This window comes from Neomonachus schauinslandi, chromosome X (genome assembly GCF_002201575.2).
Source record: "Neomonachus schauinslandi chromosome X, ASM220157v2, whole genome shotgun sequence".
NCBI classification, from domain to species: domain Eukaryota; kingdom Metazoa; phylum Chordata; class Mammalia; order Carnivora; family Phocidae; genus Neomonachus; species Neomonachus schauinslandi.
In genome coordinates, this window is record NC_058419.1 from 46388433 (window position 1) to 46400008 (window position 11576).

Here is an 11576-nt window from a genome sequence, read left to right on the forward strand (position 1 = left end):
AGAAAGTAGACAGGCAGTTACCAGGGGCTGGAGGGAGGAGGAATGTGTAGTTGCTGCTTAATGAGTAGAGTTTCTGTTTAGGGTAATGAAAAAATTTTGGAAACAGTAGAGATGCAGTGAATGCCAACAAATTACACACTCAAAATAGTAAAGTGGTAAATTTTAAGTTATGATAAACTGTAACAGGTTAAAAAATGAAGCACGGATACGTGCTACAACATGGATGAACCTTGAAAAACATTATGCTAAGTAAAAGAACCCAGTCATAAAAGACCACATATGATTTCATTTATATGAAATGTCCAGGATAGGCAAATCTGAGACAGAAAATAGATTAAAAATAGGCAAATCTTTAAAGACAGAAAACACATTAGGAGTTTTTAGGAACCCCTGAATAGGGAGATAGGGGAATGATAAAGGGTATGGGGTTTTTGAGGTGATGAAAATGTCCTAAAATTGACTATTCTCATGGTTGCACATTATCTGTGAACATACTGAAAACCATGTTTTCATGTTTGTATACCTTGAGTGGGTGGATTGTATCACATGTGAATTATATTTCAATGAAGTTGTTCTTAAAAAGTATCCAGAGAGAAAAGAATAAATGACAGATTACAATTAGACTGACCCAAAAACAATGGAAAGGAGCCAGTGGAATAATACTGTCAATGTCCTGAGAGAATTTAACTGTTACCCTAGAGTTCTACACACAGCAAAACCAACTTTCAAGAACAAGGGCATTGTAAAGACATTTTCAGACAAAGACAATTTACTATCAAAAGATTCTCACTGAAAGAATATTCGAAAGTATATATTTCTACACAGGAAAATGATCTCAGATTGAAGGTCTGAGATGCAAAAATAAATGGTGAGAAAAGATATTGGTAAATATGTGGGCAAATCAAAACAAACATCAACTGTGAAGATAATAATGATGCCTACTTCACATGTATGTGGAGACGGATGGAGAAGAACAAGCTAGAACTAAAACCAGATAATAGCATATCATCTGCGAGGGCTGTGACCAGAGCCAAAGCATTCTAAAGTCCTTGCCTCATTTAAGATGAAGGTAAAGATATTGGTTACCTTTAGGCTCTAAGAAAAACCATATTAGAAATTAAAACTGAGAAAAATTTATATGTTTGTTAATTCATTTAAAAATAATATACCCATTACATGATAGCATAAATGACATATTCTATGAAAAATAACTATATCTGCCAAAAGAAAAATAGTAAGAAGAGTGACATTGTTGTACATTTTTACATTAAGTATGCACGTTAAAATAGGCACAATAACACCTAAAAGAACATACACAGAATGTATAACTAACTTCCAAACTAGAATAGGGGGAAAACCACAATCAATCCAAAATAAGAGAGAAAGAAGGAAAAAAGCAGAAAAAAAGCAGATCATTTAGAAAGCTCAAAATAAGATATTTGAATTTATTCCTATTATATCAATAATCACTACATAGGTAAATAAACTAATTCTCCAGGTTAAAGAAAAATCCTCAAACAGGATTTAAAAATAAAATCTAGTTATATGCTATTCAAAAGAGACATCTAGGGGCACCTGGGTGGCTCAGTCGTTAAGCGTCTGCCTTCGGCTCAGGTCATGGTCCCAGGGTCCTGGGATCGAGCCCCGCATCGGGCTCCCTGCTCTGCAGGAAGCTTGCTTCTCCCTCTCCCACTCCCCCTGCTTGTGTTCCCTCTCTTGCTATCTCTCTCTGTCAAATAAATAAATAAAATCTTTAAAAAATAAAATAAAATAAAATAGGGATAGAAATGTATACCTCGTAAGGTTGTCAAGAGGTTTAAATGGGTTAAAACTACATTTTATCAGGTATGTATTTTATACTTACAGCACATTCCAGTTTGGCCCAGCCACATTTCCATTGTTCACTAGTCACATGAGATTAATGGCTACCATACTGGACAGCACAAGTACAGAAAATAGGTGCTCAATAAATATTTTTTAAAAAGTAAGCTCTACTTACGTCAAGCCCCTAACATGGGGCTTGAACCCATGACCCCAAGATCAAGAGTCTCATGTTCTACTGACTGAGCCAGCCAGGAGAACCTCAATAAATATTTTTTAAGGAATACTGATGTCAGAATACAAAGAACTTTCAGAACCCCAGGACCAGAAAAAAAATACTTTACATAGTCTAACATTTTTTTTTACATTTTAACATCTCTGAAAACAGGAATAATCTTATAATTGATGTCATCTAACAGTTTTAATGACAGTATTATTTTGTAGTGGTTCATAAGATGCATCTTACCATGATGGCATCTTAGAGTTGATAAAATAACTGTGTATATAAAGCACCTAGTACCTGGCATATAGGCCTCACATAAATTAACTATTATGTCTTATTCATATTTGTATTCCCAATACTAAATTCAATGTCTGGCATAGTATACAGTTAATAAATGTTCATTAAGTGAACTTCTACAGGACGGCTTGTCACCTTTGTACATCTAAATCCAAATATATCATATGCCTTCCAAAACGACCTTCTTCTCACAAACTTCCTTTTATGGTCAAAGATACCATCATTCTGAGCCATGCTGACTTAAAAACCTCAGATCTTTATCTCCTGACCCTTCCCTTAATCCAGTTTAGGGATCAGATCCTGTCAATTCTTCCTTTATAATTTCCCCCCCAATTTGCCCTTTCAATTTTTCACTCCCACTGCCACCTCCTTAGACTAGGACAGTAATTCTCAAACTTTTTGGTATCAGGACTCTTCACATTCTTAAAATTAGAGGATCCCACAGAGCTTTTGTTTATCTGGATTATATCTATTGATATTCACATTAGAAATAAAAACTGAGAAACTTAAAAATGTTTATTAATCCATTAAAAAAATAATAAACCCATTACATGCTAACATAAATGACAGATTTTATGAAAAACAACTATATTTTCCAAAAAAAAAGACTAGTGACATAGTTTTACACTTCTAAATTCTATTTAATGTTTTTGACTTAATAGAATACAACTGGATTCTCTGCTTCAGCACTAAACCTGTTATGTTCTTTTAATTGAAGTACATGAAGAAAATCCAGCCTCACATAGATATATGTAGTTGGAAAAGAAAGCACTATTTTAGTAGCCTTTTCAGAAAACTGTATATTAGTCTTGATAAATGGTAGTCTCTTAAGAGTTAGCTGCAATGTGGAATCTGAAACCTTACCAATGAACTCTCTTTGTACTGTTCCATTACAATTCATTGCTATATAAAATTAAAGTCTATTGAAAAAATGTTAAATACATACATATAAACATAAAATTCATTGATATATCTTGCATTTTGAATGGATCTTTTACCCATGCATAATTTTACAACATCATACTTGGTCATCTGGAAAAGACTGGTTCACTGAGTTATACCAACCTTCCAAATATTGACAAATTTCATTATACAATATCTAAAAATCACATTCATTAATACTGTTACCAATCTCATCAGAAAAGTTTAAGTATTGGGAAGCTGTCAAGTTCACAGTGCTAGATACAAATTTTCCAAACTCATAATTTTCACTTGAAAGCTCAAATCCTATCATTGGCAACAAATACTGTGAGTTGTTTTCTTTGAAATGACAGGCTGGCTTTTCGTTTTTGAAAAAACATCTGCCAAATACCCATTCTGGATAACCATAGTTTATATGTCAGTCATTCTTTCAAGTAAAAATGGCATTCCATGAAGAAAGCAGCTAGTTTAGCCCACAACTCAATGTCGCAAGTGCTTTTCCTAAGGACAACTGCAGTTCATTATACAGAAGGGATTTATTTGTACTTCCCACTTCATCACAAAGACTATTAAAGACGTCTCAAAGGCTGAAATTTAATAAAATTAATGAATTAATTTTTACTGCTTCATTTGGGACATTGAGAGAAACTAGCATTTTTTTTTTTTTTTTTACTATAGCGAAGAATAAAATGACCATTAATAGTTTGGCCCCACTACCCTGATTCTTGCTAAGGCACGAGCAGTTTTAGTCACCATTACTTTAGCACCATCAGTGCAAATGTCAACTCAATGAAAATACCAGATAACAGCTTGATATTGCTATGAAAATAATTTTGACCTCTCAGAACTCCTGGATCAGGGAGCCTCGAGGGGCCCACAGATCAAATTTGAGAATTGCTAGTCTAGGACTTCAGCATGTTATACCTGGATTATCATGTTAGTCTCCTAACTAGTTTTCCCAACAGTAGTCTCTCTCCTTATTCATATTGCTTGGCATTACTAAACACAACTTCCTGTAATTCCGCTTTCAACAGGTTCTGCCCAAAAATTATCAGTGATTTCCCGCCTACTGGATAGAGGATAAAATTCAAATTGCTTAGCATCACCTTCAAAGACCTCTACAATTTTTCCTCATCCAACTTTTTCAGCTTTACCTTCCACCACTCCCTGACACAGCTGTAATTAAGTCAGTCTGATCTATTTAAGGTCTCTGGAAACAAAATTTACACAGCTCACAACTTTGCATGAAATGTTCCTGTCATATGAAATATTATTTCCTTTTATCAAATCTCAAATCCTATTCCACCTTCAAGGCCTAGCTTGATGCCCAAATTATTTATGATGCTTTTTTTTTTTTAATTTTTTATTTATTTATTTGACAGAGAGATAGCTAGAGCAGGAACACAAGCAGGGGGAGTGGGAGAGGGAGAAGCAGGCTTCCTGCCGAGCAAGGAGCCCGATGTGGGACTCGATCCCAGAACCCTGGGATCATGACCTGAGCCGAAGGCAGACACTTAACGACTGAGCCACCCAGGCGCCCTATGATGCTTTTTTTTAATCACTGGTTTACAGTGCTCTCTTCCTTCCTGGAAATATCACAATTATTATCCTCACATTATCATATACTGTCTTTGATAATTTAACTCCTGAGTTGTTTATTTAACTTTACATGCTTTCCTTAATCCCCCAACTGGATTATAAATCCCTGGAATACAGAAACTCTCTGCTAAATTTTTTTTTTTTTAAAGATTTTATTTATTTGACAGAGAGAGACACAGCGAGAGGGAACACAAGCAGGGGGAGCGGGAGAGGGAGAAGCAGGCTTCCCGCCAAGCAGGGAGCCCAATGCAGGGCTCGATCCCAGGACCCTGAGATCATGACCTGAGCCGAAGGCAGACGCTTAACCAACTGAGCCACCCAGGCGCCCCAATTTTTTTTTTTTTTAATACACTCCACACCCGGTGTGGAGCCCAACATGGGGCTTGAACTCACAACCCTGAGTTCAAGAGTTAAGAGTTAAGACATTTAACCAACTAAGCTACCCAGGCGCCCCAAAACTTTGAGTCTTCTACAGTGCCTAGTACAATGTAACAAAGACAATGAAAACATCAATTTTTAAAAATGAAATCAATGAATGAATTCCCTTTCCAAAGGTAAGAGGAATTTGGTTTAGATGAATGATTCACAGGGACTATGAACTACTGATGGTCCTTGAAAGTCTTCTGGGTGGACAGTAGATTGATTTCTTAGAGTTATTAATGTTTTCAATGGGAATAATTATGCTATTTAATCAAAATCAGTCCATTGGCATCTCATCAAAAGCAATCCTCTCTTTCTCATTAGTTCTGATGAGGTTTTTGCAGTGTTAATCAAGAAAATGTAGAGTAAGTGACCCACAGGACCCTGCTGAAGTGGTTTTAAAGGGAAAAGATAGCAATCACTGCTTTAAATTAGCAGAGACTCCAATGTGGAGTCAATTCTATCTATAACATTTTTATTTCCTTAAAAGAAGATATAAATCAAATATGGTAAAAATGTTGTATTTGTTAATATGAAAGATAAGTGCAAGGGTGTTTGTTATGTTATGCTTTCTACTTTTCTATACGTTTGATGTATTTTAAAATAAGGAAAAACACATTGTGTGGCTCTCTGAAGCACACCTGGTGCGTCAACATACAAGAGAGCGTACCATTTGATTGATGCATGACGTTGTCCAATTTTTACTTACCAGTGCGTCATCTTGCAATGAAGCAAAAAAGAAGCCATAGAGCAAGTTAATTTGATCCTTGTGATCAATGAAGTCAAACATTGCAACCAGCCAACGATAAAAAAGTACCTATTGCGAGACAAAATGTTTATCTTTAGAGAAATATAACTGGCACAGGAGAGAGCTTAATTCCCCACTCAGGGCTGTTTTAGAAGCTTCTAGCACAAAGTAGGATAATAGATTTTATTTCTCAGTAAAAATTTCTGCTTGAGCAAAGTCCCTGCATCAAGCTATATTGTTCCAAAACTACAGGCTTTGCACAAAAGGCCACTGCTATTACTCCGTAAGTGGTTCTTCCTTGCCAGCCCTTAAGTGGTTCTGGAGGACTTATCATCAAACTGTTTAAAAAGATTACCTTGGTGCTACCAGAACACTTGCCAACACAAAGCCAGGAGACCGCCTTAACCACAGAATCTTCTGGTATTAGAGTTGTTGGAATCATACACTTCAATATCCGAGTGTTTACAGCACTCCCTAGAAAGCAGACGAACTCCAAATTAAACTACATTTTAGAATCTTGATTGTTCCTTTACTATTATTCACTCTTAGTCCTAAAAATTTCACTTTATACTGAAGGCAATAAAAAAGTAATATTTGATATATCCCTTATCATCATTACAAAACATAGTTTCAAACAAAAATGTAACTTTAAGTTCTAATATAACTATAAAGCAAATTCTTTGGCTCTGTATTTCTATTTAAAAAGGAAGGATGCCTACAGGGTTTCTTTTTGGGGTGATGAAAATATTTGGGAATTAGAGAATGGTGATGGTTGTACAACTCTGTGAATATGCTAAAAAAAAAAAATCCTGAACTGCATGCTTCAAGAGTGAATTTGGGGCATCTGGGTGGCTCCGTCGATTAAGCATTTGCCTTCACCTCAGGTCATGAGCCCAGGGTCCTGGGATCGAGCCCCATGTTGGGCTCCCTGCTCAGTGGGGAGCCTGCTTCTTCCTCTCCCTCTGCCCCTCCCCCTCCTGCTCATACTCTCTCTTGCTCGCTCTCTCTCAAATAAGTACAATCTTCAAAAATAAATAAATAAAAATAAAAGAGTGAATTCTATGGTATGTGAATATACTTCAAAAAAGTCTTAGGAAAATTTCAGAGATTTTTTTTTAAAGATTTATTTACTTATTTGAGAGAGAGAGAGCAAGCGCCTGAGCAGGGCAGGGGCAGAGGGAGAGGGAGAGAAATCCTCAAGCTGACTCCCTGCTGAGCGCAGAGCCTGACAGGGGGCTCAATCCCAAGATCCTGAGATCATGACCTAAGCCAAAACCAAGAGTTGGACACTTAACAGACTGAGCCACCCAGGCACCCCAAGATTATTTTTTATTTTGTTATTATTTTTTAATAGCACAACAGATTCTGACTTATTTAAAACTATTGACAGACATCTTGCATGAGCTGCTTCATTTAAGAATAAATAAATTAAATAAATATATTTGTGTTCTCCATCCCTCCCGAAAAGTGGGGAGGATAGCAGAATGGAATAGCTGTTCTTGGAATTAGCTAGCAGTAATATTCTATACTGGTCCAATCTTTCCATCATACGCTCTGGGCTCCCATGGTATTCTCCCATCTGGTAATATAAGTGATGTTGCAAATACCTTTGCATACACCCTATATCAATTTCTGCTTATTAAGGCTTCAAGAATTAAATGTATATCTCATCAATTTTGGGGGTATGTAAACATTGTTCCACTTGCCTTATAATGTGGTGATCACAACCACTCACTGAAAAAACACTGTTCTTAACTTCTCATGCAAATAGAATTCTCAAAAACATCTTGGATCCATGTGTCTGTAACCACTGTTTTACATGCATTACAGTGTGCTGATCACATCCATTCACTATAATCATACTGTTCTCAACTTCTGCAAGTAGCATTCTTAGAAACATCTTATATGTGTCTTTAAACACTGTTTTATATGTATTATAGCATGATGATCACATCCATTCACTGAAATATCACTGATCTTAACTTTGCCTGCAAGTAGCATTCTCAGAAACATCTTATAGACATCTTTTTTTTTTTTTCCCTGAGGGTGAAGACCTCTCTTTATTTTTTTATTTTTAAAATAAAAAGTGTGGGGCACCTGGGTGGCTCAGTCGTTAAGCGTCTGCCTTCGGCTGAGGTCACGATCCCAGGGTCCTGGGATCGAGCCCCGCATCGGGCTCCCTGCTCGGCGGGAAGCCTGCTTCTCCCTCTCCCACTCCCCCTGCTGTGTTCCCTCTCTCGCTGTGTCTCTCTCTGTCAAATAAATAAAAATAAAATCTTTAAAAATAAATAAATAAATAAATAAATAAAATAAAAAGTGTGTAGGGATGCCTGGGTGGCTCAGTAGGATAAGCGTTTGCCTTCGGCTCAGGTCATAAACCTAGGACTGCCTGCTGCTCCCCCTGCTTGTGCATGCTTGCGCTCTCTCTGACCATAAAATCTTAAAAAAAAAAGTGTGTATATTTCAGATGTATATGATGATATGATATTCAAATACATAGTGGAAATGATTACTACAGCCACGCTAATTTACATATTATCTCATGTTATCATCATTTTTTGTGTGTGGTGAGGGCACCTGAAATCTACTCTTACTGAATTTCTAGTATTCAATATTATTAACTATAATCATCATGCTGTATATTAGATCTCTGAATTTATTCATGCTACATAAATTCTCAATTTCTACCCCATCATTCTGTGGAGAAGGAAGCAGTGAGGGCAGGTGATGAATCATAAGAATAAAAATTTCTGTATTCCACTATGGTTTCTTGTTTTCATTTTCTTTTCTCCCCCACTCCCATCCCCTAACCCTTCTAAAGTTTAAAACAGTCCGACCACTAACACTTCACACATGTCCCAAATTCAAAGGGTCAATTCAGTACAGACTCAATACTTACTTCCCAGCAACTTTTTAATTTCTAAAGTGTCTGAAGTCCTTTTATACTTAATTATGACACTGCAAGCACACCTGCCCCTGAATATGAATTTCAACTTAGCAAAAGAGCTACAGGTAAAGATACAGTAGTGATGGAGGATATCACAGAAATAACTAAAAGGAGACAATTAAGGAGGCCATATTTGACATCACCAATTCCAGCTTAAGGGAAAAATGAAAAGGTAGAATAGAAAGCCAGAGATTGTGTTTAAAATTGTTATATACAAGTTTCCAAGGCTGAGGCATGCATTTGCCACAAGACCTGGCAAACATCATGAAAACCTTTTAACCATTAATTTCTGAGATATCAAAAAAGAGAAATTCCAAAATAGAAAACACCTGTACATCCCATACATGTTTTAAGAGGAGAAGGGAGAGAGAGAGAATTCTCAATAGACACTGATCAGTTAAACATGGGTTCCTGGAAAGATATCAGAACCAAACAATATGAAACCACTTAAAAGAAGAAGAGCCAATTTTATCAGGTCAAATTTCGCTTCGTAGGAAAACACAGAGAACTAATCAAGTAAAAGTAGAGAACTAAAATACCTGAGAGTCATATTTTGAATTTGGCTAGTAATGTGTTGTTGCTTTAAAACAACACCCCTGCAAAACATGATGCTAGGGCATACACAAAGGAATCCAATATGCAAGGGCCAGAAAATAGTATATAAAGCATCCAGTTTTGATAGATGTCTTAGTATTTCAAAAAAAAAACCAGTAGAAAACCCAGTAGTAGTATGGTACAGTATAAACACTACAAAGGGAGTTAGGAGATCTGAGTTCCCCAGTTCTAGCTCTGACATTAAATAAGTTTCTTTAACCACTCTGGGTCTCAGTTTCCTCGCCTTTAAAATGAGGATGTTCAAGGCCTAAAATACCTTCTGAGTCTGAATTTGGGTGAGAGTAGGTTAAAAGATTCTTCTCAAGCAAAAAGAATACTGGCCAAAAAAAAAGAAAAAAAAAGAATACTGGCCAGGTGTTCCTTCCTTCTAAGAACCTCTCCCCCTCCATTTGAAATGCACTTAGAACAGGAAAGGAAGCATTATCACAAAAGAAAAAGCCTCTTGACTGTCATACACACTGGAATGGAGACAGTTTCAAAAGGAATTTGCCATAGGTAAGTGAACCTAAAAGCAATGAAGTAGACTAAATGATCTCTTAAGCTGCCTTATCTATGCTTCTTAAGAGAAATAAATACTAAAAATGACTCCCATGTATTTGGTGACAAGAGCCTATACATTCTATTTGTAAAGACATGTAATAACTAACCCTTCTCAGCATATGTACATAGAAACTTTTGGTTCATAAGGCAGCTTAAACATAAGAAAGGCCCATTTTATCATCTTACCAGATTGGTTTTATGAAGAATTTGGTACAAATAAAGAACTGCAACTGATTCCAATAAGCAATCTATTTCAAAGTCTGGAAGGCAAAACTAATAGCAAACTGATGACAAATATTTCCCCTCAACATACCAAATTTGCCACTGAGTGCCACATTTAAGAGAATGTCAATTCCTTCTGGAGCTAACCCATTCTTCCAAGCCACATTTTCCACAGTTTTCAAGTGTTTTTCCAAGATTTTATCTTTACTCTGTGAAGTTTTAATAGGACCTGGAAAAAGGAACAATATTAAATAGTGGGACCTTTAAAATTCTTTCAGTCCTCAACCCCAACAGTTACAACTTGGAATACTTGAAAGAAATAGCGCTTTTTTTTTTTTTTAAGTAGGCTCCACGCCCACCATGGAGCTTGAACGCACAACCCTGAGATCAAGACCTGTGCTGAGATCGAGAGCCAGATGCTTAACCAACTGAGCCCAGGTGCTCCTAAACAAATAGCTCTATGTTAAAAATGTCTTCCCCCAAACCTTTCAAAGCCTTTAAAATTCTAGAATATTTAACAGCAATAGAGCAACAGCACCTTCAGTGAGGAAAACTGAATCATGCCCTGGCATCTCTGCTCTAAACTAACTAAAAGCACTGAACTTAGACTATAAGCAGATTCAATACTAGGATAGTAGTTCCCAAACTCTTCTGCAAATTGGAATCACCCAGAGGAGCCTTTTAAAAATCCTGATGCCTAGACTGCATTCCATGCCAATAAAATCAGAATGTCTTAGAGTGGATGCCAGGCATCAGGTTTTTTAAAGATTCACAGATAACCCCAATGTGTAAAGCTTGGAAACCACCGTGCCAAGAATTTTCTTTGTTGTTATATCCCTAGTACCCAGCATACTGATATTAGGAAGCACTCAATAAATGCCTATCAAATAAACAAAAGCATGAATGAGCAAAAATATGCTTTCCTTTAAAAATCCATAAGAAAAAGTCTAAGACATTTTTACAGAAATAGAACTTTCGTAAGGAAAATTATCTGTCTTACCTTTCTCAAAGTATCTCACTGCTATTTGCAGAGCATCTTCTCCTTGATCATCAGCATGTCCATAATCCTCCGCTATATTGTCTTGTCCATGTTTCAAGCTGCGCTTTGAGTCATTCAGGTCCTCTTTTTCTTCCCCAGCCAGGAGATTAGTCTCATAAGTATCACTACCTTGTGAAGTCCTCTTTTGAGCCTGAGAGTCCTTCACTCTCTTTTGAGATGACAT

General features: G+C 36.5%; 1 protein-coding gene across 2 annotated transcripts in view; it reads right to left on the reverse strand.

Annotated features, from left to right (window-relative positions):
- Positions 1-11576, reverse strand: part of CENPI (centromere protein I) — a 61121-nt gene extending 49545 nt beyond the window's left edge. For both annotated transcript variants that reach the window (XM_021695369.1, XM_021695442.1), the window contains exons 1-4: positions 11354-11576; positions 10445-10582; positions 6385-6503; positions 5991-6098 (exon numbers count right to left, since the gene is read on the reverse strand). In XM_021695369.1, coding sequence (XP_021551044.1) covers positions 5991-6098; positions 6385-6503; positions 10445-10582; positions 11354-11576 — 588 coding nt within the window. The remainder of the gene's footprint in view (positions 1-5990; positions 6099-6384; positions 6504-10444; positions 10583-11353) is intronic.